The 26,658-nt window shown below is 39.4% G+C and overlaps 1 protein-coding gene across 2 annotated transcripts in view; it reads left to right on the forward strand.

Moving 5' to 3' along the window:
- Nucleotides 1–398: 398 nt before the first annotated feature.
- tbc1d14 (TBC1 domain family, member 14) overlaps nt 399–26,658 on the forward strand; it is an 82,810-nt gene continuing 56,550 nt past the window's right edge. Inside the window, exons 1-2 of one of the 2 annotated variants that reach the window (XM_038268501.1) lie at nt 399–953; nt 10,351–11,065. In XM_038268501.1, the coding sequence (XP_038124429.1) occupies nt 905–953; nt 10,351–11,065 (764 nt within the window). In that variant the 5' untranslated portion in view covers nt 399–904. Of the gene's footprint in view, nt 954–10,350; nt 11,066–21,392; nt 21,593–26,658 lie in introns of those variants that run through there. The other variant, XM_038268502.1, reaches the window with a different exon arrangement.

Below are 26,658 nucleotides of genomic sequence, written 5' to 3' on the forward strand. Positions count from 1 at the left end.
ATTATGAGGAAAAAAGTCAGAATTCTTTAAAAAAAAAAGTCAGAATTCTGAGATTAAAATCCGAATTCCGAGGAAACAATTCAGAATTATGAGAAAAACGTCAGATATCTGAGATTAAAGTCAGAATTCTGAGATTAAAATCCGAATTCCGAGGAAACAATTCAGAGTTATGAGAAAAACGTCAGATATCTGAGATTAAAGTCAGAATTCTGAGATTCTTTTCTCATATTATACTGAAATAACATGTAAAAACCAGTTAACATTCTTTATTTTTTCAGTGGCTCTAACCTTCGTGCTCAAAATAATTAAACTGAGGTTATTAAATAAAGAGGTTTAAAGTTAATATATACCTATTTATTTAGCCAGGTGTGTCGTGTTCGATTATTAATGCCTGCAGGTTAACACAGGTGAATCCATCGACAGAGGACGTTCTTGCATCGATTACACCGCACTCCACGTCAAAGTTTGTTTTAAAATGGCGGCGGAAGCGGAGAAACAGGTATGAGTTATTAAACCCCGCAGCTGAAAGGGTGACATGATGCCGTTTGTACATTTTATAAAGTAGTGGGAGCGGACTTTATCTCCTGTTTCGTCGCCGGAGGAGAAAGCGGAGAAGTTGTTGGCCTTTGTTTCCAGTAGAGGAAGCGCTGCGGAGGGGAACGTCAGCAGCAGCAGCAGCAGCAGCTCGGGGAGGAAGGAGGCGCCACCGGCTGTTCGCGCTGTTTTGACCCCCTGCAGGGACTTTATGCGGCAGCTCATGACTTTCCTCCGCTGCCGGCTGTGTGGGGGAGCCAGGGGGGCGGTGGCGGTGCAGCAGTAGCCCCAGCAGCAGCAGCATCCTCAGCATGGAGCTCTCCGGGCGGAGGGCACCTGTCATCCACCTGTAGCGTCCATCAGCGGCGCCATGGCAAACCCGAGCCTCGGTCCACAGAACCAGCTGGACGGCCGCTCTGGTAAGGCTGCTGACCTTAAAGTCCCGTCCACTTTATTTGGTTTTTATTATTTTATTTATAAAACCATAAAAACACGCTCACATGTCAGACTCTGCCGTGTGGGCTGCCCTCTCGCTGAACTCTTGATTTTCGCCAAACTACATGAAACGGAGGTGGAATTGAAACATATCTTTGATTTTATTAAAATAGATAAACTTTTTATTACTTAAAAAAACATATATTTGTGTATCTAGTACATAATGTATTAATTCGGCTTACATATTTGTAACCAAAACTGTACTTGCTAAGAAAAAAATAACTTTTAATTAAGTTTCACCATTTTTTAAAGTTAGAATTCAACTCACTTATGTTAAATGGAGAACAGTTTTATTATAAATGTAATGAAATAGAAAGGAACGAATTGATGTTGACGGTTTTAATGTTTTTAGAGCTGAAATGTACTTTTGGATTGAAACTTTCCACTTTTTTTTAACTCTGCTGTATTCCAGCTGTTGCTGCTGCTAATAGATGGATTCTGGTGAAATATTTTAACATTTCTTTTAATCTAAATTAACACTTGTTATAACTTAATTTCATATTGTCAAAATTGTAAGATGGCAGTAAAGTTTCCATTCATTTCTATCCATTCATAGGAGTAAACATATGACGTGTTATAGTCTCTCTGTCTAAGCAAAAGGTCACTTTTGTTTTGGTTTTCAACAAAAAAAAAAAAAAAAAGAAGCAAATTAGTTTTTCAGACAGAAGTACAGTCAACTGATTTTTAAGTATTAAATATGATATAATTAACAATATAATCCTGAAATCAATTAATTTATCAAAATATTAGTTATTAAAGGGGTCATAAAATGCAAAACCGAGTTTCCATCATCATAGATGTTAGTTCAGTGGTTGAAATGTACGTACAGAGAAGATCAAACCCCATCAACACCTCCTTTCTCTGCAAAATCTCACAACTCTAAACTTCCACCGTAAAACAGGTGAATCCAAATGAAGCACCAAATTGACTTCAACTCGGGGATGTTGCCTTAATTGGTTCTGGCCTGTACTTTTGTCACGGTAGATGTTAGACACTAGATTAGCTGTTTAGCTTACAGTTGGGTTTACTTCTACAAGAATTACAAAGTTTCTCTATTGAAAATGAGCCAGAACCACGGGCGTAAATGCAGTGTTCCAGGCTGCACGGAGGAAGTGTAACATTTTTACAGTCTTCCAAAGGATCCAGAGATTCAACAGGCATGGATTATTTTTGTCTATCAGAAGATCCCTGCAGAGTTTGATGCTTAGATGTTCATTTGCTCTAAGCAAAGCACAGCTTTTAAAATCTTGGACAGTTCAAAGCAGGATTTGCTAAACTTCTTTTACTGAAACGAGGGGCTGTTCCCACCGTAAGGCCATCACAACCCCAAGCTGGGAGTATGATTCAGTCGCTAAGCTGATGATAGCAATGCTAACATATCTATGGTGACCAGATATGCTTGTATCATCCCCCCCGCCTGCCTTACAGTGCCGCAGGAAGCACGGGGCCGTCAGGCAACCGTCACCGGGTTGTGTCGATCCGTCCGCCGCTGGCTCCCTGTTTCGACTACGTGCTATATATATATATATATATATATATATATATTAGGGATGGGACGATTTATGAAAACCGTCCGAACCGTTCGGTTCGACTTTCTCGGTTCGGTTCGCGTGTGTTGTGTTCGGTTCATGCGCTGCTCCTTTTTCTCATAGGGGAAGCGTTTACACTCCAGAGCAGAAGGTGGCGGTACTGCGACCAAAGCCAACCACCAGTCGTACATAAAAAGAAGAAGCAGCGAAGCAGCTTAGCCTGGTGTAGCAGAAAAAATTCAGTTGTTGTGGAGAATTGTGTGGGTATGGCGAGTGGGAAAGAACAGGAGTTGGAAATAGGGTGGCCAGATGTCCGGCTTTAGGGCGGAAAGTCCGGATTTTCATTGCACTGTCCGGCGTCCGGCGCCGCAACTAGCCGGACGTGTATTTGTCCTCCTTTAACCCCAGATTCCACATACTCCGTCAGCGCTCCGCTCTGCTTACGTACGTGGTGCGGAGTACTTGTCTGTCATGTAAATCAATGAGAGCTGTCCCACATCCTCCGCTACTTCTCTGTCCTCGTACGTCTTCTCCGTCTTTCACCGTCAAAATACAGAACTGAGCTATTTTTTGCTCCGGTCCGTCCAGATCAAGACTCGCAATCGCACCAAACAGGAAAAAGAATGTAGAGAAGACCCGGTTTGTCAAATTAAATTATAGTAAAAACAGACCGGTAACTAGAAATTAGAGCATAGTTCGTATATAATCCAAAAACTAAGAGCAATTAATTAAATTATTGGATGCAGACTATTGGTGCTTCAACAGACCAGGAAGAAGTTGTGAGATTCTAGAGCGAATCTCACAACTTTAAAAGAAAATTCTTATTGCAGGAATGGATGAGTTTGGAAGCAGAGAACAAACAGAGTTCATACAAACTATGTTTGATCCTAGTTATTCCTGTAAATATTTAGGCAGAAACTGAACATCTGCTGGATGATGATGGGGATTTTTTAAAAATATGTCATATTAAATTAAACGTTCACAGGGTTTATACATACGCATTGTACTTTACAAGACATAGTAGATTTTCCTAACAATCATCATATACCGAACCGAACCGAAAACCGTGACCACGAAACCGTGAACCAAACCGAATCGTGGATTTTGTGTTCAGTTTCTGCCCAAATATTTTCTTTCTGTTGTGGATTTTTGTAACAGGAATAACTAGGATCAAACATAGTTTGTATGAACTCTGTTTGTTCTCTGCTTCCAAACTCATCATCTCTTCATCCATTCCTGCAATAAGAATTTTCTTTTAAAGTTGTGAGATTCGCTCTAGAATCTCACAACTTTTTCCTGGTCTGTTGAAGCACCAATAGTCTGCATCCAATAATTTAATTAATTGCTCTTAGTTTTTGGATTATATACGAACTATGCTCTAATTTCTAGTTACCGGTCTGTTTTTACTATAATTAAATTTGAAAAACCGGGTCCTCTCTACATTCTTTTTCCTGTTTGGTGCGATTACAATTGCGGGTCTTGATCTGGACGGGCCGGAGCAAAAAATAGCTCAGTTCCGTATTTTGGATATATATATATATATATATATATATATATATTGCTCCAATGGCAGCCCGGGCTTCGCTGATATTGATATGAAAGTTAAAATGATCTGCCTTTTTATGTTTAGCTAAATGCAGAACTTGGATTATTGCTTAATATCATTTCCCTTTTCAAAATGCAACACCTGAGTAACTTTTCCCATATTTCAGCTTTTGTTCTGCTGCCAACATACAGATAAATGTCTTTGTTCTGGTCGATTATTATTAACTATCTGAGTCATTTGGGCATCTATTCAAACAGGCTGCTCTTCTGGTCTGGCTATAATAGCAGCTGTTATTTCTGAAACTTTCGTCCACATTTTTTGTTTGAAGTCCTGCCTCATTTATAGTTGATCTACAGCCCTAACAACCTTAGTGACCTCTGCTTGTAGATGTTAGCCACGGTGGCACAGGCTCAACCTGTTGAATAGTTTTGTGAAAAGGTCTGAAGCACTCGCATAGCAACCAGCAGATCAGGATTTAGAGCTGCTAGGAATCCGGCTCCGTGGCGCTACGGCTTGGAACATAGCGGAGGTTTTTAAGCCACAAAAAGAGGCAGACTGTCTAACAAATGAGTTTTATCTGTTCATTTTGCACCTTGTTCTTGCACAAGTGTTCCAGCCGGGTGTTAAAAAGCCTGATGGAGCCCCGGGGTTCCGTTCACATTACATTCCTGGATCCAGTTACAGCCCAGTTATTGCGGCGTTGAGTTTCCTCCTTTGTGTCGTCTGCCCTGGTAAAATGAAGCAGGTCTTAAATGACTTTGTTCTCTAGAGTTGTTTCCGTTCTCTTTGCAACGGGTTCAGCTGGATTTAGGTTTTTAGTGTTGTGATGTTTAACAGATGATTCATTCATAATACTGATTTAGTAGAGGTATAGATGAACTTAATCTAAAGTTGATAAATCTTATCAGTCAGCTTACAATTAATGCTAATTTTCTTAAAAACTTGAGTTTTCTATTATAACAAGACAATCCTCTCATAAAATAAAAAGATGTCTGTTTAAAAAAAAGAGGAATATACCGTAATTTTCGGACTATAAGCCGTGACTTTTTCCCAATTTTTCGACCATTTTTCTACCATGCGGCTTATATGACAATGCTAACGGCCACTAGGGTAATACGGTACCTAAATCTATGGATTTTACTATCCATCATGTTGACGTCACATTTGCTTCCAACAAACAAACGTTGAAATGCATATGATGCAGCTTTTAAGTTAAAGGCAGCCACTTCGGCAGTAAACGAAGGAAATAGAAGCGCTGCACGTAACCTTGGAATCAACGAGTCAATGGTGAGACGTTGGAAACGCCAGCAGGAAGAATTGTCTCAATTCAATTGTGTTGAAATGTTCATAAATAGGAGCTTCCCCAAACAGTTGCCTCTTTCCCGACAATCCTCTCTGTGCACAAACCATATGGTAATTAAACATAAAAAACCTGCGGCTTATAGACCGGTGCGGCTTGTATATGTACAAATCATGCAATTTAGCTTCTGCGGCTTATAGTCCGAAAATTACGGTAAGTGATTCACGCAAAATATTTGTCATTTTGGATGGTAGTTTGTTTTTGTTGATGTGTCCAAGCCACCCTTTCTGACCTTCAGGCAGGCTTTTAGCTTGCAATGTGTACGGGCATACATTGTACGGCCTTTACTAAAAAAAAAAAAAAAAGACAAATTTTACGCCCTGTTTTTCTTCTTGAAACTTCGCTGAAATGTTCAAAATTTTACAAGCAACAGATGCAGGAGTTGGAAAGATTGAACTTTTGCTGCTCGACGTGCCACATCAACCAATCAGAGAAGCTGATGTGGGAACGGCAGGGAGTCAGACACAGCACTGTTGATGCAGAGCGCTATGATCACTCCTCTGAATCAGTTTAATGCCTAAATTAACTTAAAATGAAACTTGCTGGCAAAATATGTTCACTTTATTATTCTGAAATCCAGTTGATTGCATCGATTCATTGACGCAAAGGCAATCCCTCACACAAAGCATGCTTGTAGCGACAGTGGAGAGGAAAAACTCCCTTTTAACAGGAAGAAACCTCCAGCAGAACCAGGCTCAGCGTGAGCGGCCATCTGCTGAGGCCGACTGGGGTTCAAACCTGTATCAATAGTCAATGAATTATTAAAATAATGGCAGATTAAAGCTGGTCGAGAGGAACAAACCTTTTCCCTGCAGTTGGTAAAAAAATAAAATAAATTAAAAACTTAGTTTTTTAAGGGATTAATGAGAATCTATTCAGAATAGCTTGGAGATTAAAAGCATTTGCAATATAATCACAATTTAGAAAAAAATGCGCAGAAGCTCTAGATTTTTGTCGCAATACATTTATCAAGACTACACTGAAAAAAATAAAGCAACCTTTTTTGGCATTTATTTAAGCATATTTAGTTACTTTAACACAATTTTCTCATTTTAGCAGGGCAGGACATAAAACGATTGTGTTGAAGTAACTAAATATGCTTAAATATGCGTAAATGTCAAAAGAGGTTGCAGTATTTTTATTTTTTTTAGTGTAAGACGCTAAATGTCTACCTCCAGCACTTTATGTGGCAGTAATTAAGGTAAGACTGGCGCCACACAGAACGGAGGAGAGAGTTGCAGCTAGCATTAGGGGTGTAAATCACATCCATCATGGGGATTCGATTCAGTATCGATTTCCTGGCCCAACGATTCGATTATTTTCTATACTCAAGAATACACCACAATTTAATTCATTTAATAGTTTTTTTTTTCTTACCTTACAGGCTAGACAATGTTTCAAATGTGAAATAAATCTATGAAAGCTGTAACATCTTTGTGCATTTTATTTGAGAAACAAACGCAAATAACAGATGTAGCAAAGTTGTACTACACCAAGGCCTATAAAAAACCTCATTCACTGAAAAATAATAATGCTTCTGTGTTTTAGATTCTGAAAAGGCCTTGTATCAAAAATACATTCTGCAAGTGGAAAGAGGGTAGTGGCTGAAGGAAGCAAGGTAGGAGTACGAAAAATGTTTAGCGCCACCGCAGTGCAGGAGTCAGAATGGATAAAATGGATAAAAATAGACCAGAGGAAAAAAAAAAAACATGAATCGATACTCTTGCAGACGTGTCGATGCATCGGATCGTCGGCTATTTGATCGATGCATCGGATCGTCGGCTGTTGGATCGATGCATCGGATCGTCGGCTGTTGGATCGATGCATCGGATCGTCGGCTGTTGGATCGATGCATTGGATCGTCGGCTGTTGGATCGATGCATCGGATCGTCGGCTGTTGGATCGATGCATCGGATCGTCGGCTGTTGGATCGATGCATCGGATCGTCGGCTGTTGGATCGATGCATCGGATCGTCGGCTGTTGGATCGATGCATTGGATCGTCGGCTGTTGGATCGATGCATCGGATCGTCGGCTGTTGGATCGATGCATCGGATCGTCGGCTGTTGGATCGATGCATCGGATCGTCGGCTGTTGGATCGATGCATCGGATCGTCGGCTGTTGGATCGATGCATCGGATCGTCGGCTGTTGGATCGATGCATTGGATCGTCGGCTGTTGGATCGATGCATTGGATCGTCGGCTGTTGGATCGATGCATCGGATCGTCGGCTGTTGGATCGATGCATCGGATCGTCGGCTGTTGGATCGATGCATTGGATCGTCGGCTGTTGGATCGATGCATTGGATCGTCGGCTGTTGGATCGATGCATTGGATCGTCGGCTGTTGGATCGATGCATCGATCCAAAAGGATGATTATTTACACCCCTAGCTAGCATGCAGATCCATGCAGGATAGTAGAAGCAAGAACTTTTTCTCTGAAGGTTACAGTAAAGTGCTGCATCAATGAATTCTGGAAAAGCAAGCTTTCTAGGTCAGACATAAACGGAAAAACCTTGATGAAAACATCGCAATAAAATCGCAATATTGGTTGAACATAATTGCAATTTCAATTTATGGCCAGATTAGAGATGTCCCGATCCAGGTTTTTGCACTTCCGATCCAATACCGATATTGTTATTGGACTTCCGATCCGATACCGATACTGGCCAATACCAGACTATCCGAGCATGTATTTAAGTTTAAGTTAAAGTATTTAGCCTTAGTTGTAAGACTCATGTTGAAAAGGGTTTTAGTACTCTTGATAACATCTAGCCAGCTGAATTAGGTGAGATTGAATATAACACAATGATTGGTAACAACAAACTTACCTGTTTATTAAGAGATAAACACAAACTGGACAAAATTATGAATAGCAATCTAATATTGCACAGTGAGCAGTAAAACCTTAAACAGTTAAAGGTGCAAGTATTACTGTAAGTTTTAATAAAAATGCAAAACAGACAAGAGTGGAAAATAGTCTATTAACTTAGAATCAGGACTCTACTCTTGAAAAAAAGACACAGCTTAAAAAAAAATCAGTGCAAATAATAGTTACACAAAAATGCCTTATACTCCCCAATGTCCTCCACACCTAGTCTCCATCTACACATCGTGCAGGATAAAATAATCCCACACGGCTGACATTTTCCCCGCTATCTTCCAATTCACCTGTTTTAATGGTTAGGCCGGGAGACAGACCCAAAAGGACCCATGGGTGTGTTGAAGGTGTTCTGGAAAATACGGACCGGATTCGGGGGACAGTTATTACTGTAAGTTTTAATAAAAATGCAAAACAGGGAAACACTGGCGCAAAATAGTGGAATGGATTGTTTCAATCGTCGAAACTGGAAAATACGGACCGGATAAAAAAAAAAAAACTGGATCGGCATTTTTACATGCTTTGCCGATATGCATTTTTTTGCCAATATCGGCATCCGATACGTGGATCGGATCGGGACAAGCCTAGGCCAGATTGTTTAGCCCTAATTCGCAATTTTGAAAAACCTTCTTAAACAGCCATATTGCTGTAATTTAGAAATATGTATGTATTAGTAGGGATGCACGATATAATCGGCCCCCTATCGGTATCGGCCTTAAAACTGAATATCGGACATCGGCCACCCCACCGATATTTAACCCGATATTTGATCAGCTTCTGAGTTTCTAAAGTCTAAAAAAAATAAAAAATAAATAAATAAATAAAAAATAAAAAATACTACTTCTTCTTCTTCCTCAAAAACTTCTTTTTTACAGACTTAAAAACTTCTAAAGACGAGGGAAAAAATATTGATCCATTAAAATATCCCAATATCTTCATATGCTGATATATTGCCATTTAAAAACACCATATCAATCTCTTTTACTAATGAAATATTGGTATATGTTATCGTTATGCTACGAAATCCCCCGAAAATTCAAGAAATTTATATTGACGCAGTATCGATCTATTTTACTAACAAAATCCCACAAGAATTTGCCAAATATCACGAGAGTTTGTAACAGAATGAAGAAATTTCGCGAGATTTTGAAAGTAAAATAGATCGATACCACGTTTTTAAAAATCTATTTGATATCAGCATATGAAAATATATTTGAGTATATTATTTTTCAAAGTATCAGAAATGGATAATAAAACTGCTATTTTCAATGACTACTTATTTTTGTCCAGCTTTAACATCGGTATCGATATCGGTTATCGGCTACATGAGTTTTAAAATATCGGCATATCGGCCAAAATCCCAATATCGTGCATCCCTATGTATTAGGGCTGAAACAATTAACTGATTATTGAAATAATTGTCTGCTATTTTAGTAATTGATTAACGATTAACTGGAATATAGAGATTTTAAAACATGCTTTTACCTGAAAGAGCGACCCACTTAGAGCAATAATTATACCAAGATTGTTAAAAAAATATATAAGATTTTGCATTTAAGATAAAAAAAAAAAAGTTTTTCTCCATCAATATGCTCTAAAGTTTTAGCTTCCCTGGTTTAATTTAATAAAATATCTGCCTGTAGAATCAATGTAAAACAGAAATTCTTGCTGCTTGAGTGACGATTGTTTCTTCTTCAGCCACATTGAGGCTTTTACTTTGATTATTTTGATGCTCGGAGTAAATAAAAAAATATTGCTTCATAATGATTTAAAGAAAATTTTTTTTGTGTTAACTGGGATAAATGTTTCCTGCCAAGTCAACAACCAAGGAGCCTGATTGGCTTAAAGGAGCTGCTCTTTATGGGCATCAGGGATTTTTGTTTAACAACTTGGTTAAAATTTTAGTTTTTTTGTAATTAAAGGTCATTTATTGCACAATAGTGATTGTTTTCAGGTGTTTTATAAGCTTTAAAATGATGTAAACCTGTTTTCTGTGGTCTATTTAGGGGCATCTGGGGGAGTCGTCATGAAGAACGGCTCTGTGAGCACAGAGGCCCCCAGCCTGCAGGATAAACCCGCCTCCACCTCGTCCGCTCAGCTCGTCCTGCCCACTTATAAACCGTCCTGCTCCTCCATTCCCATCTACTACTGCAGCCCCCGCAAAAACTGCTCCTACCTGGACCCAGACAGTCACAGCTTAACCTCTCAGGACTCAGGAATCCCAACTCTGGAGATCAATCCTCCGGACCCCCTCCTCCACAGCCCCCATCATCATCATCCTCCTTCAGATGACGCCGGCGGGGACTCTCCAGCCACTTTACCTCTGGACGACGGCAGCAGCAGCAGCATGCACAGGTCGTCCACCTTCCCCCGCAGCGGCTACGACTCCGCCCGGCACTTCAGCCCCACCGTCAGACTTGGCGTCGGGGGCGGCGCCCTGAACCGCAGCGACGACATCTCTGTGTGCAGCGTGTCCAGCATGAGCACAGAGCTGTCCGTCTCCAACGAGGACATCCTGGACTTTACCGTCACGTCCAACTCGAGCGCCATCGTAACCCTGGAAACCGATCTCAGCGGCTCGGCTCACTTCTCGGACGTGACGCTTTCTTCGCCGACGGGGGAAACGTGGAGTCCTGGTCGGGGTCATCTGGGGTCGGGCGTCCTGCAGCAGGAAGACGGGAAGCTGAAGAAGCTGGGGCCGTTTGCAAATCTGTTCAACAGGTAAAGCAGTCTCTCACTCTGGATCCACTTCACCGTTACGTTTACATTTAACATCAATAAATTCATCCAAAGAGCCGTTTTCCCCCAAGTCAGGCTGATTAAACGTTGTTTAGAGCCGCAAATATTGAACCATGGTTGACTGAATATGACCTTATAAATAAAAGAAAACCTATACAGGGTTTCCGCGGGTCATTAGAAATCATTAAATAATTATTTTTTAAATTAAGGCCTGATTTGGCATTAAAATTCATTAAATGTGATGATTTGGGCATTTGAAATGCTTTATTTATATAAAAAAAACTTTATAAAAACAATTTAATAAACAATATATATATATATATATATATTTGCAAATATATCGCGGGATCTGCTCCCGGTTGATCGTAAAGCCGTATGTTCGGAAAAGAAGCTCGCTGCGGAGAAAAGGGGGAATGGGGGAAATGCTCATTTCAACAAAAGTGGCTGGAAATGGAGGAACTGCAGCCATCCGATCGAAAAGATGAAGGAATTTGCCGCGTATATCTGAACGTCATGGGTATTTGTTGATGGTATTAAAATTATTTCTAAGAGCATTAAAAGAGCATTAAAAAATCATTAAATTAGAGTTAATCATTCCTGTTTTAAACCCTGCTATATTTGTTACATATTTGTTATAGAAAATCTATTTTAAACACAAACAGTTTAATTCCAAAAAAGTTAAAAAAACAATCCAATGGACTTTGTTTCCAAGTTTGAAGACATTTTGCTTCCCATCCAGGAAGCTTTTTCAAAATGTCAGAAATAGCGATGAGTTCCTATGGAAGAAAAACTCTCTCATCGGAATCTGCCTTTTTTTTTTAACACCGAATTTTAAACACTGAATTTTTTTAACAACAAATTTTAAACACTGAATTTTTGTAGACATTGAATTCCTTATACTCAATTTTTATCTGGTACAAAATCAGCTGGTAAAAATTCGGCTGCAAAAGTGTTGACGTTTTGGTGAACTCAAGCCAAAGCAATCTACACTCGATAGAGTCGATCAGCTTCTAGCCAATGAAATTAGCTCATTTGGTCATGTGACACAACGGCTTTGCTCAGCGCTGTTCCCAGCTGAATGAGGTTTTTTTTTTTTTTGTTAAAGAGATAGAATTACAAAACGTCAGTTAGCTACTAACAGACAACTATTAGAGTTTTTCCTCTTATCAGACTGGGTGAAAAAACTGAGCCGATCACAGCTTTCACCAAAAAGTCAACACTTTTGCAGCTTTTGAATCTGAATTTTTTGCAGCTAAATTTTTTTTGCGGCTGAATTTTTTTTTGCGGCTGAAATTTTTTTCCGGCTGAAATCTTTTGCAGCTGAATTTTTACAGACAAAAATTGAGAGTAAGGAATTCAATGTTAAAATTTGTTGTTAAAAAATTCAGTGTTAAAAAAAAAAAAAAAAAAAAAAGTCAGATTCTAATGAGACTTGTTTTTCTTCCATAAGTTCCAGGCTTTATACAGTAGCCCAACAAAAGCTTGTTTTTGTTTAGAAAACATGCAAATTGAACGAATGAACGGGTCCAACCTTTAGCAATCAGGGTGGTTTGGCTTCTTTTGTTAACCTGCAATGCCCCGTACCTGTCTATGTCTCTGAAAAGCTTAACGACCCCCATTTCTAAGGGGCGGACCTGTTTATTTGTTCAATTTGCATGTTTTCTAAACAAGAACAAGCCTTTGTTTTGGTCCACTCTACAAAGCCTCGAACTCAACGCTATTTCTGACATTTTGAATTGAAAAGCTTCCTGGATGGGACGCAAAACATCGTCAAGCTTGGAAACAAAGTCCAGTGGATTGTTTTTGAACTTTTTTCAGATGAGGAAAAACCATAAAATGTTTCTAAAGGATGAAGCACAGATTTCCCCTCATAGAATACTGGATGCTAAAAAAAAATAATGAAAATAATCTCCAAGCTATCTAGAAGAAAATTTGATCTAAAAACAAATTATTAGTGTCTTCATTCTGTTGTGAAAATTCAAATCAAATGTTTTTTTAAAACCTAATAAAGCGTCTAAGCCTCGTTTGCGTTTTTCTACCACTACTTAAGCCCAGTTTAGAGGTTCTAAAGAGCCGCAGGTTGCAGAACCCTGGATTAGAGACTGAGGTGAAAGTTCACCTTCCAGAGAGCAGAGCTTCCTGTCTCCATCTACTGTCCAGGAAGATGCATCCTGAATCAATTCCCTCCATCAACATCAGACATGACATGTTATTAATTGTTGCTTAAAAAATAAGCTGAATTAAACTGAAATGTATAGGAACACATTAAAAGTATAGGATGCAATCTTTTATTTCTGGGTGGATCATCTAAATACGTTGTCCTCCTTATTGTCAATCATTCCGTTAAAATGTTTACGTAAGGCCGTCCTACGTGCTCGTCCCTTTTAGTCGTATATCTGTGGTGAGCTACGGTTTCAGTCATTGAGGCTCACCTTTCTCACTGCTGTTCTTTGAAAATGGCCGAGGGTTGTAAGAGAAAAAGTGTCTACGAAGTGTATGAGAAGAAAAGAAAGGCCTCAGAAGAGGCAGATATATTCCAAAATGCTTTGCGCAGAGAACTCTCCACGGAAAGCATTCTGGGATTTGCTAGGCTGTCGCTACCCGACAGCTGTGACCTGTAACAAGGATGGCGTAGGCACCTCGTGGAGGAGGAGGAGTTACGTGACCAACAGAGCAATAAGCAGTGATCATCTGTCCGAACGGTCAGTTAACTTATGTCACTATAAAGTCCACTATATAGTCCCCACCCTATATAGTGATTGAGGGATTCAGGGCTTAGAGCGGACGTTCAGGCACAGGGTTGTGCATGTAAATTTTTTTTTAAAGGGGAGAGGGCGGGTGTTTTCAAAAATTTGTGAAAATCCTCCACTATACCGTTTTAAGGGGACACCATGTGTAAATGTTCAGTGTGTCGAATATTTTTGCTGTCTACACAGTCGGACTCCTAAATTCCTTGTTGGTGAAGATTTCTTCAGCTTCTGATATTTGGCTCCATCCGCTGTCATACGGCCAGCGTTTTGGACAGCAGTCCGTCCCGTCTACCAAGGGTAACATTCTAGATGTTGCAGACTCTCTAACCTTTAAGGTTTATTAAACTTAGCAATAAACTCACTAAGAGTGAAAAGATGGAGAGATGCCATCACCTTAGAGAGGCAATAACATGCTGTGCTGGAAAGATCCTGTGGAAGGAGACGTTGCTGTAGAAACGGGGCTCAGTAGAGACGGACCTTGACCTGTCAAACCGCTCTGTCACTGCTAACCTCTTTCCCAACCCATCGCTACCTTCATAGTGAATCATTCAGAGGAACTCCTGCAGGTTCTGTTCAATTAGAACCATTTAGAAGATGCAAACACTGATGCGATTAGCAGGGCCTTAAAAAAATACTGAGGTTGAGAATTACTTCTGTGTGTTCTGCCCGGCGTGCTCCCCAGAAAATGTTTTTTATTCCATAATTTAAATCTGGCCATTTTAAGAGTTTTAAGGAGCAAAAGCAACGTCATTGTGACTTTGAATATTTCTCTTTCCCTTCCAGACATTTCAAGCATATAAACCTGTAAACTTGATTTTTATGTCATCTTTGTTTTTAAGCTGTTATCTACAACTGACTAGAAATATGTCACAAAAGGCATTCCAGTGTAATAAGTTGCTTTACCGTAAATCCTCTAATATTGGCCTGTATTCTAACAATAGCCGGTATAAATGACGGCCGGACTCGCATACAGGCTATAGTTAGAACCAACGCTGTTCCTGGGCAGTCATCAACAACTTGTAATCTTTTTTATTGTCAGAATTCAGTCAGAATTCTGAGAAAAAAGTCAGAATTTTGAGATTACAGTCAGAATTCTGAGATAAAAAGTCGGAATTCTGAGATAAAAAGTCTGAATTCTGAGATAAAAAGTCGGAATTCTGAGATGAAAAGTCGGAATTCTGAGATGACAAGTCGGAATTCTGAGATGAAAAGTCGGAATTCTGAGATGAAAAAGATCGGAATTCTGAGATGAAAAAGATCGGAATTCTGAGATGAAAAAGATCGGAATTCTGAGATGAAAAAGATCAGAATTCTGAGATGAAAAAGATCGGAATTCTGAGATGAAAAAGATCGGAATTCTGAGATGAAAAAGATCGGAATTCTGAGATGAAAAGATCGGAATTCTGAGATGAAAAGTCGGAATTCTGAGATGAAAAGTCGGAATTCTGAGATGAAAAGTCGGAATTCTGAGATGAAAAGTCGGAAATTCTGAGATGAAAAGTCGGAATTCTGAGATGAAAAGTCGGAATTCTGAGATTAAAAAGATCAGAATTCTGAGACGAAGAGTCGGAATTCTGAGACGAAGAGTCGGAATTCTGAGATGAAAAGTCGGAATTCTGAGATGAAAAGTCGGAATTCTGAGATGAAAAGTCGGAATTCTGAGATGAAAAGTCGGAATTCTGAGATGAAAAGTCGGAATTCTGAGATGAAAAAGATCAGAATTCTGAGATTAAAAGTCGGAATTCTGAGATGAAAAGTCGGTATTCTGAGATGAAAAAGATCAGAATTCTGAGATTAAAGTCAGAATGCTAAACTGAAATAAAATTAAAAAATCGGTTAACTTTTTTTTTTCAGTGGCCCTAATCCTCTTCCATTGTCTGAATAGTTTGTTGGGCTGAAATATTTTTTTCTCACCATCATCAACTTAAACTGATCTCCGCCTGCATTAGTAGCTCGATGTGCTGCTCTTCCAGGCACTGCCAGGACTGACGGACTCACTGATGGCATCTGTAGACTATGTGGCCGTTACCATAGTGAGGTTTTCTGTTGATGTAACTTATTTCAGTTGGATGCAGTGTGATTTCTTCAGCAGTTTCAACAGATTACTTCATGTTCTGAGCCTTGTTGTTTTAAAGCTCGTCTTGCAGCAGGTTTTAATGCAGTTTTGTTTTTCAGTTCCCCTCACTGCTTTTACCTCATTCCTTTTTCCACTGGGCCCCTGAACGTCCCTTTAATGCAGAGCCGGCCACCTGCTGCTCTTTAATAATCTGAACCCTGCCTTCGTTTCTCCATCTCGTTTCTGTAGCACTAAATATGATGCGGCTTTGCTGCTTCTCTGAAGGCACCACACATTTTATTAATATATAGTTGATTTTTTCACAATTTATTTGATTAGCTTCAACCTTGATTTCCATTTTTCTTCTCCAAGTTACTAACCAGGTCTTTGTCTTTAGCATCCTGTTATTCTTGATTTGCATCCTCCTGTATTTTTACTGCATGAAGAGTTTCTACCTGCAGCTGGAAACTTTAGATGGAGGCACTTTCCAGTAGAGATGCACCAGTCGGACGGTATTTTTTTGCTGTTTTTTCAGTACTGGCCCGCAGATGCATGTGTTCCGATTCACTGGTGCTTTCAGCAGCCATGCCTTGCAGTCATTAAGCTCAAACATCGCTGCTTCCTGCATTTGCTATCTATTGTTAAAGGGAAACGCCATTTTTTGTTGTTTTTTTTTTATATTGGGCCCTTGATTTTACCTTATTACATCATGTGCTACTCACCCATATGAGTTTTGTGTCATTTGGAGCCGTTCTGAAGATATTCCGTTAGGTTATATCCAAGTAACATCTTCCTATGGGCAACGACTTGAAGGCACAAACTAAACTGTTCATAATTTATCATTTATGGTACGCCAGCATTCCTAACATGTAGGCGAATCACTGTCTCCCAGACATCTGCAGTTATATTTTTTATGTTTATATCTTTTAAAAACAAAGCGGTGCGTGAATGATGTCATCCACGCGCTGGACTGGAATTGTGACAGGCAGCGTGGGCCACGGGCGGCTGCACTCTACCTCTTCTTTTCATTGGGCTAGCTAATCTGAATCGTTCAATTCCATTTGGAGAGCGAGATCATCAGCGGTAGTAGCACTAGGCTAATCTGACTCCGCCAGATGGATTTGCTCCGCATATCCATCTGGAAACCTTCCGTTGAAGTAATTTTGGAAAGGGGCGAAAATACTGGTTAGCTGATTGGCCTATGTTGGTGATAGACGGGCCAAATAAACCAATCGGATCAACGAAGCATATGACGTACTAACAGCCAGGCTACTCTTGCCGAAACCAGTTGGGAGAAGAGCAAAAACATCTTTTCCTCTGAGAAAAGCCTCCAGAGCAGTGTTTTGCTCTTCTTTCAGTGAAGAAATACTCTGTAATTCCGATAAAACTTGCTCGATAGCCACGCTAACGCTAGTTTCATCGGCTGAAGCCGCCATGTTCTTTAGGCTGAACTGTCGCGCTTCTCGTTGCGTCACACCTCAACCCGCCTCAAAGCCAACGCTGATTGGACGTTCGTTTGGTGAAAGGCTCCAAATTTTCTTTAACGGAGAGTCTCCAGACTGATGTGCGAGTGAAACCTTGAAAGCTCGCGAGATCAGGATGGTCTCACAAGGCTAACACTAGACATCTTCCAGGCATGTGAGGAAAACTAGCAGCAGTTCAGCAGACAGGAGGAATGAATGGTAGCTGGCACGCATGGATGACGTCATACACGTGCCGCTTCATTTTTAAAAGATATAAATATAAAAATATAACCACGGATGTCTGGGGGACAGGGATTCGCCTACATGTTATGAATGCTGGCGTATCATAAAGAATAAATGATGAACAGTTTAGTTTGTGTCTTCAACTCGTTGCCCATAGGAAGATGTTACCGTGATATAACGGAATATCTTCAGAACGGCTCCAACTGACACAAAACTCATATAGGTGAGTAGAACATGATGGAATAACGTAAAATCAAGGGTCCAATGTAAAAAAAAAACAAAAAAAACAAAAAACAAAAACTGCGTTACCCTTTAATCTTTTTTGATCAGCTAATAAATGACCTTGATTTATTTACTTTGCAACTTCTACAAAAATTATCCTCATTGTGTGACTTATGAAAATACAGAAAGAGAAAGTAATCTCAGTCTAAAGAATTGGCTAAGAAATAAAAAATCAGTAGCACCTATTGTATGGAGGATAAAAAGTGCCAAAATTAAATAAATACAGCAATAAATAACTAATTAAATGTGTCAATAATTAATTAAATGTGGAATTAAATAAATAAATGTGTCATTCATTAATTAAAACCAGGTCACTAATATAAAGTGCCACAATTAAATAAATAAATACAGCGATAAACAATTAATTAAATGTGTAATTCATTAAATAAATAAGGAATTAAATATATAAATGTGTCATTAATTTAATAAAATACGTCTTCATTTTATAAAAAAAATATATCTAATTATTTCAGTGTGCATTTAATTATTTCATGGTCCTGTGTCGCAGTGCATCGAAACCATTAAAATCTGTCAAACTCACCCATCAAAGTTAGGGGGCGGTTATCTAACACCTGATTGGTCACCCTGCACATTAAGGCGAAGCAAATCGATTACAGACTCGATTCGCGTTAACCCCGCCCCCTAACTTTGATGGGTGAGTTTGACAGATTCTTTTAATGGTTTCGATGCACTGCGACACAGGACCATGAAATAATTATATATATTTTTTTAATAAAATTAAGATGTATTTTATTAAATTAATGACACATTTATATATTTAATTCCACATTTAATTAATTATTGACACATTTAATTAATTGTTTATCGCTGTATTTATTTAATTCCACATTTAATTAAGTTATGTAGTTATGCGTGGAGCTGGGATATATGCACTTAAAATTCAATTATAATATTGAGTAATATTATCGCGATAAGGATCAAAGGGAAAATAAAAAGTAACATTACTTTTGCGCAAGTAAGATTAATTTTAGCATCACTGTGTAACTTTTTATCAAGGCCTTAACTTTATTCTAAATTAAAGATTTTTCAAGTCAAGAAGTGGCACTTTGTATATGGAGTGAATTTTGTTTGTAAATGAAAAAAAAAACTTTAAAAAGCTGCAGAAAAAGTTCTGCTCTTTTTCTCATTTTCAAATGATCATGTTAAAATTATAAAAATTTTCTTTTGATAATTCTTTTGAGATTTAATATTTTAAAAAGTTATTTCCCTTTTTTCAGATTGAGTTGCAAGAATATGATCGTTTTTTAAGTTGCGTTTTAAAGCTCACACTCTCTTTCCTTCTGGGGGCCAAGACCCATTTCTCTTGGTCTGCTGGACATCAGGAACAACATTTTATCGATTAAGAGCAAACGTTTTTATTGGCCTTGAAGTGAAGAGAACGTGATCTGCAAATTAGAAAAGAAAGCAGTTAGTAAATCTTAATATGTAAAAGAAATTTAAAAATAAACACACACCACATTTTTTGTAGAGCACAGATCACAAAAATGAGTTTTTGCTGATCACATCCATCAATTCTTCAGCTGCTGTCTAATGATTATTGATGTTGTTTTATTAGCTTTCTAAATTATAGAAGATTAGAAACTATCATGGATTGACTGTTTTAGTGAAGGTGACAGCAGAGATTAGCTGTTTTTAATAAAAATGAAACAGTTGCCAAAGGATAATATGGGAATGCTCTTAAAGGAAAAGTCCCGTCAGCAAGGAATGATCAATGGATCATTATCTGTACCTAAATCTAAAAAGTTAAGATGGCAAATCCTCCCTCTTCAAGTTGGCAATCCAACGATGAACCCGTTTGTGGGGGATCATAAGTCGGAAAGGTGAAATAACTCCATTTTCACTTTTACCCGATTTATTCCAACATCCAGCTGCCATGCACGTGGGCATTGTCAGTTTCACTATAGCTCTGGTGAATTTCAATGGTGAAGTCCTCTGGAAATCTTCAATAATTGCAGATGTGTCTTGTAGTTCCCCTTGATTTAGCTTGTAAAGCGGGGAGAATGGCGCTAGGCTTACTGCACCGTGACATCACTGCTGGAAGATGGCAGGAGGGAGGGGCTACTATATTTGGGCAAAAATGTGTCCCAGATTCGGAGATCGCAACAAAAATTATTATTTTTTTTTTTTACAGATTAACGCTAAATTTATGAAATAACCGTGAACATATTAATTTTTAGGTATAAATAATGATCCATCGATCATTCCTTACTGACCGGATTTATCCTTTAGAAAAACAAACTTATTTTTCCCTGCAGCAATAATAAAGCAAGATTCAATTCAATTCTGTTTATTTATATAGCGCCAAATTTACAACACGTCATCTCAAGGCACCTTACAGTTCAACCAGATCATACAGTCAAATTGATTCAAAGTTTTCTACCTAAGGAAAACCAGTTGATTGCATTGACTCAAATACAATCCCTCACACTAAGCATGCTTGTAGCGACAGTGGAGAGGAAAAACTCCCTTTTAACAGGAAGAAACCTCCAGCAGAACCAGGCTCAGTGTGAGCGGCCATCTGCTGAGGCCGACTGGGGTTCAAGGAGACAGAAGCAGAGATAGAAAAAGCAGCTGTAAAAGGCGGAACCGTCCAGGAAACACACAGCCAGGCAGACGAGCACCGAGCCAGCTCCCATGTCAGAGGACGAAGAGAGCACATCCAGTCAGTCACGGTCAGAGAAACAGAACCACACTGGAAAACAGGCCGATCTCCAGCATCACTCCAGATTGATTGATTGGAATGGTTGTTTTATACATGTGACCCACGGAACTGATGCTGACTGAACTCCCCTAAACACCACAGCTAACTGAGGTAAAAGTTCCTTTAGGAAAAAAAAACAAAAACAAACAAATACAACAGATATGACTCTTAGATAAGACTTATTTTCTGATTTTGGATTTAATCTGGAGGAGTGAATAAAGCCTTCGCTATAACGTCTTAATTTAGAGGCAAATAACGGTCTATCAGATTCCAGAACACAGATTGAGACTGGTTCGTTTTGCAACAGTGCTTTGTTAACTGGACCCTTACACCTGGAAGCTACAGGTCTAGTGCCCCTAGTGGCTAGAAGTATAACTTTAAAAACTGGCCATTCATCAGAAAATAAACTGCAGCTGGTTTGAAAGTTGTCATTCGAGGAGTTTCATTTTTTTGAGTAAGACGCAGCGTTCTGACTGAATTCCTGCAGCCGGTTTAAATGAACATCATTTTTTTTTTCTTTAAATGAAGGTAAATATCCTTACTGGACCCTACAGAGTCTTTGACCCTTCTTCTATTCTAGTCTCTGATTGAACCTGAGGCAAAGGGAACAAAACAAGCCCACAGACATGGATGAAACGTAGAATATAATCAGTGCATCTAATGGATAATGTGTCACATGGCAGCCAAACTGCCTCCTGCTTTACGGCCTTCATTCTCTGAAAGAGAAATCACTCATTTCCTCCTCCCATTCAGATAAGGCATCTCAGGAGGAGGCGGCTCCCTCTCCGCTTCAACTGGCTGCCTGTGGAGGACTTTCCCCTCCGTCCTCCATAGTTGGAGCTGATTGTTGACTGAAGGAAAGGTCTGAGTAGTTTCTCTCCTCGCTGAACATTTCTCCCTTTTTTTTTTATTTAATTTTTGAGCGGATTTTGACTTTTCTTAGAGTTAAGCAAGCAGGATGGCAACTCCATCTCTCCTTCTATACACTGACAGGTAAGTTAATATTGTTGTGAGAAGTTTTAAGGATCAGTTGATGCTCTGATGGGATAATCGGTGAGAGTATGAGATGGTCAGCTGGTTTTCTTGTTTGGTTCGGGGTGATCGCTCTGACTGTTAGAGAAAACAGCCTGGAGCGTTGTCCTCATTTCTGTCCAACATGGGAAAAAACTTGATGTTCTCTGCTTTGCTTCTTGTTCCGGCTTGTTTGGTATGTCTGTAATAACTGTCAGCTCCACTGAGACGTCTTTACCTCCAGAGTCAGGCCTCCACAGCTGCTCTTTAGGGTTGGCAGCGTATCAGAACCACCCAGAACTCTGATCCAGCAAACACCGCGTTCTGTTCCTGTTGATGCGTTCCACTTGAGCGCTCTGGCACAGGCGCTGTCATTCAGCTCTCACGTTGAGGCACGTTTGACCCCGATTAAATGCAAATAATTTTCCTACTTTGTTGATGTTTGATGGGTTGAAGTAAAGCTGCTCTGAAGGTTCTGTTGCTAGAGACTGAAGGTCAAGGGTCTTCGGTCCATGTTGGGTGGTTTTATCTCTGTTCTAAAGGTTACTCCAGTTCAATGACTGAATGCATCTGAAGACAAGAATAGCTCAGCTTATCTGTTCTCATCTGGTTGATATTTATCTTCCTTTTAATAAAGCGTTTTTGTTTTGTTTTTCTTTTACCTGCCATTTTTCTTCTCCTTCCCTGCGTGTTGTTTTTGTTCTTTAGCTTTTCATCCAGTAGACATTTCCATAAACAAAGTGGGTAAACTCACAAGCAGAGGTGGAAAGAGTACTAAAAGAATTGTAATTGAGTAAAAGTATCTTTACTTTGCCTAAATTCTACTCAGAGTAAAAGTAAAATTACCCATCTCAAAATTTACTCAAGTAAAAGTACAAAATTACTTCATTTAAAATGTAATTTGAGTAAAAGTTACTTAGTTACTTTGAGTTATTTAATGCAAAAAAAAAGGATGAGTCATGAATTGAATTGAGCACAAGGTGTTTTAATCGATTTCAAGGCGTATTTCTGTTGATATCGACACTTGCAAAAGCAACGCGCAACTACATTAAGGAAAACACAATTACATTAACCTACCGGAAAAGGTAGGTACCAGTGGGAAACATGAGACATCGCTGATTGGACGACGGCGCCGTTTGACCTTTGAACCGGAAGTTGCGTCGTCTGAACAGTCCAGCTTCTTTTAAGTGTGTCTTCAGTGTACGCAAACTAACTGAAATTTCGTGATTAGTCTATCCAGTATATCCAGTATCACCTCGTACGTATGTCCTGATTCAAAATATTCCTGGATAACGGCAGCTATGTTTGGGGCGCCGACAATATCCATGTTTTCAAAAGCCGCAGCAGGCAGAATGACTTCCGGTTCAAGGGTCAAACGGCGCCGTCGTCCAATCAGCGATGTCTCATGTTTCCCACTGGTACCTACCTTTTCCGGTAGGTTAATGTAATTATGTTTTGCTTAATGTAGTTGCGATTTCCTTAATGTAGTTGCGCTTTTAGATTTGTAGTTGCAGTTTGCACTTCAGGGCCATCGTACTTTTGTCTCCAGAATATGTTTCCTCTTCAGGCCTTTCCTCATCCATACTCCCTAAGTTGTGATTAGCAACTGCCATCTTCTGAAGCGCAGCACTGGATTATGAGACAATACAAAGATTAATTGCAAAGCAGGGCCACATTTAATTTTTTCACCATCAGTATTTTTTATTTTTTTATTTTTTTTACTCAGTAACGTGAGGGAGTTTTAAATGTAGCAAAGTAAAACTACTTAGGTTAAAAATTACATATTTCAAAAACTACTCAGAAAATTACAAATTACTCATAAAAAGTACTCCATTACAGTAACTTGAGTAAATGTAATTCATTTCTTTCCACCCCTGGTCACAAGCTTGCATCATATCCTTTTACTTTCTTTATTTCTTAAATTTGTTTTTGAAAGAGAAAATAAAGCTTACTTTTATTTTTATTTTTTTGCTTGATACACAAAAAGAGAAACTTGTTAGAAAACATTGACAAAGCAGAAATGACAGAACATTTTCTGTCTGTTCTCCTTCAGTCGGCTAGAGAATGAGAAAACGTCTTCAGCTGCCGCTGGTATCTTTCTGCTCTCCAGATGTTTTAGAGCGAAGTGTCGTTCACCGTGCTGCTGCGACGGAAAGGCAGTAAAACATCACAAACGCCGCCTGAACTCAGAGAGGATTATTATGAAGTGCAGCTTCACATTTAACTTCTTCATTGGTTAAGAAGTGAAAGTGTTGTTTTTGTTTTTTTGCGTTGCTGGGTTGTAATTAGAAACTGAAAGAGCCTCTGTTTTTATTTTGCATCTGGTCTGAACAGCTGCTCAGGGTGTTGACCTGGAAAACGTTTCATCAACTTCCTTTCACTTTTGTGAAATTTGGGGGTTTCCAAATTTTTTTTTCTTCTGTTTTTATTTAGTCGATTTTTGACCTGTTTTTGCTGCTCATAGCCACTTCAGATTTGAGCTTAAAACGATTCTATTTAAGTAAAGTCATTTTATAGATTAACAACATATTTATCTGTGGGATGCTTAATATTATTGGCATAGTATCTAGATTATGCAATCTTTATCTTATTTTTTTAAGTTGTAGGGAAATCAAATTTAAATGTCAAATCCTTCTGGTTTAAACATGTATATAAATGTTCTCTTTATCAGACCACATTGTCCCAAAAGTTTGAAAATTTCTATAAAAAAAAAAAAATCCTTTCTTAAAACGTGTTTTTTCCCCGTTATCTTCTGCAGACCAGTTAGTTCTACGTCAGCCTGAACACCTAAATTCAGCCAATCATATATCAACGATCATCTGTAAATTTTTTCGGTCATAGCATCTTGATTCATATGTCGCAGCTAAAATACGCAACGATTTAAATCAGAATAATTTCCTTTCCAATTGAGTTCCGTCCCAGTGTTCACGGGGATGGACGTCTGTGTCTTCGGCAGGCGTAGAGCTAACAGAACTGGCAGCGTTGCGAGGCAAGGGCTCAAACATGTACGGCTGGAAGCCTTCTACACCAAACCAAGCTTCTGCCGCCCTGGCGTCCTCTTCCACAACATCTTCCTCCCCGCTTTCCTCCTCTAAATAAAACATGGATGACGGAGGAGACTCATCCGCGGCCCCCGACACTAAACTCTCCTCCTCTTGCATGTTTCCGCTGTCCATAGCGTTCCTTGACAGCGTTGTTTCTAAGTCACCAATTTAGTGCTACTTGGTCCCAATGGAATTTCCCATTGGGAACCTGCTAGCACTTAGTTGCTAACTGGTTAGCAAGATGCTTCCGACAAACTGGCCACAACCAAACTTGTGTGCGAAACTTCCGCCACAACAATCCTGCCCCCTTGATAAATGACCAAACGTATTGAATTTATTAGGGATGCACGATATAATCGGCCCCCCATCGGTATCGGCCTGTATCGGCCTTAAAACTGAATATCGGACATCGGCCACCCCACCGATATTTAACCCGATATTTGATCAGCTTCTGAGTTTCTAAAGTCTAAAAAAAAAAAAATACTACTTCTTCTTCTTCCTCAAAAACTTCTTTTTTACAGACTTAAAGGTAGACTATGCAACCGGTGTTGATTTTCCAGCGAGGCTCCCCCCAGAGGGCGAAAGTAAAAGTGCACTGTCGTAAATATGCTCAGCTGTTCTCCTGGTTTCTCCGTCAAGCCAGGCGCGGTTGTTTTGAGCTTAGCAGCGAATGACTAATGCTGCGTTCACACTGGACGTAGCTGGCGCGACAGAAGCAGTGAGTTTACATGCAAAGTCAATGGTTGACGTGCGTCAAGGCGCAGCAAAAGGTCCCGCGGTGCGTTTTGAGCAGCAGGCGCAGCACGTCTGAGCAGCTGAAGCAGCGCGTCGGGTGCGTTTAACGCAGGGAGAGAGACACAGCGCTGATGATCACTCCTCTTAAACAGTTTATTGACGCCTAAATTAACTTAAAATGCAGAAATCTGCCGGCAGAATAAGCAGTTTGGATTATTTAGATGAAAAACACCTACCAGCTGCCGTGGTGAACCGCTGCTGATGAAGGGATCCATACTGTCGGCACATCCCTGGTATGTGGGGGTCTGAGCGGCTCCGACAGAAAAAATATTGAAGGCAGGATAATAATCTGAATGAACTGACTGCACTGATTACGTTTTCAGGTGTATTTTCTCACTTAAACACATATTAAAACTACTTTATTCCCACTGATCACAGCAAATATAGCTGCAAGGCAGAGAAAGGATACTGAAGCTCCGCCCAACGCGCGTCAGACACACTTTTGCACCGCGCAGCCAGAGCAGCAAAGCTGCTTCAGCCGCGCGTCAGAACTAACTGGTACAAGCAGCAAAAAGGAAGCAGCAGACGCGATTTTGCTGCTTTTGCTGCGTGAACGTAGCATAACTGCACAAAGATTGCCACTGTGCTAGCAACGAGAATGCTTTTAACTGGGGGCGTGTAGCAGTTCTCGCCGTAAAGCAAGACTGACTCTCACGAGACTTCTGAGCCTGTGGGTGCGGGTCGGTGCTCCTGCAATTGCAAGTGCGGTATTTCCCCCACAGACCACCAGGGCGGCCGAGAATACCTTTGTTCAACCTGAAATTACTAATTTAATCAACCATAACGTTATGGAACACATTAATTAACTGAAAAATGTTGCATAGTGTGCCTTTAAAAACTTCTAAAGACGAGGGAAAAAATATTGATACATTAAAATATCGCAATATCTTCATATGCTGATATATTGCCATTTAAAAACACCATATCAATCTCTTTTACTAATGAAATATTGCTATATGTCATCGTTCTGCTACGAAATCCCCCGAAATATCACAAAATGTTGCCATATTTTTATATGTTGATATATTGACGCGTTATCGATCTATTTTACTAACAAAATCTCACAAGAATTTGCAAAATATCACGAGAATTTGAAACAGAACGATGAAATTTCCCGAGATTTTGAAAGTAAAATGGATCGATACCGCGTTTTTAAAAATCTATTTGATATCAGCATATGAAAATATATTAGAGTATATTATTTTTCAA

The sequence above is a fragment of the Cyprinodon tularosa genome, unplaced genomic scaffold (genome assembly GCF_016077235.1).
Source record: "Cyprinodon tularosa strain WSP-4 unplaced genomic scaffold, ASM1607723v1 ctg70, whole genome shotgun sequence".
In the NCBI taxonomy this organism is placed as follows: Eukaryota; Metazoa; Chordata; class Actinopteri; order Cyprinodontiformes; family Cyprinodontidae; genus Cyprinodon; species Cyprinodon tularosa.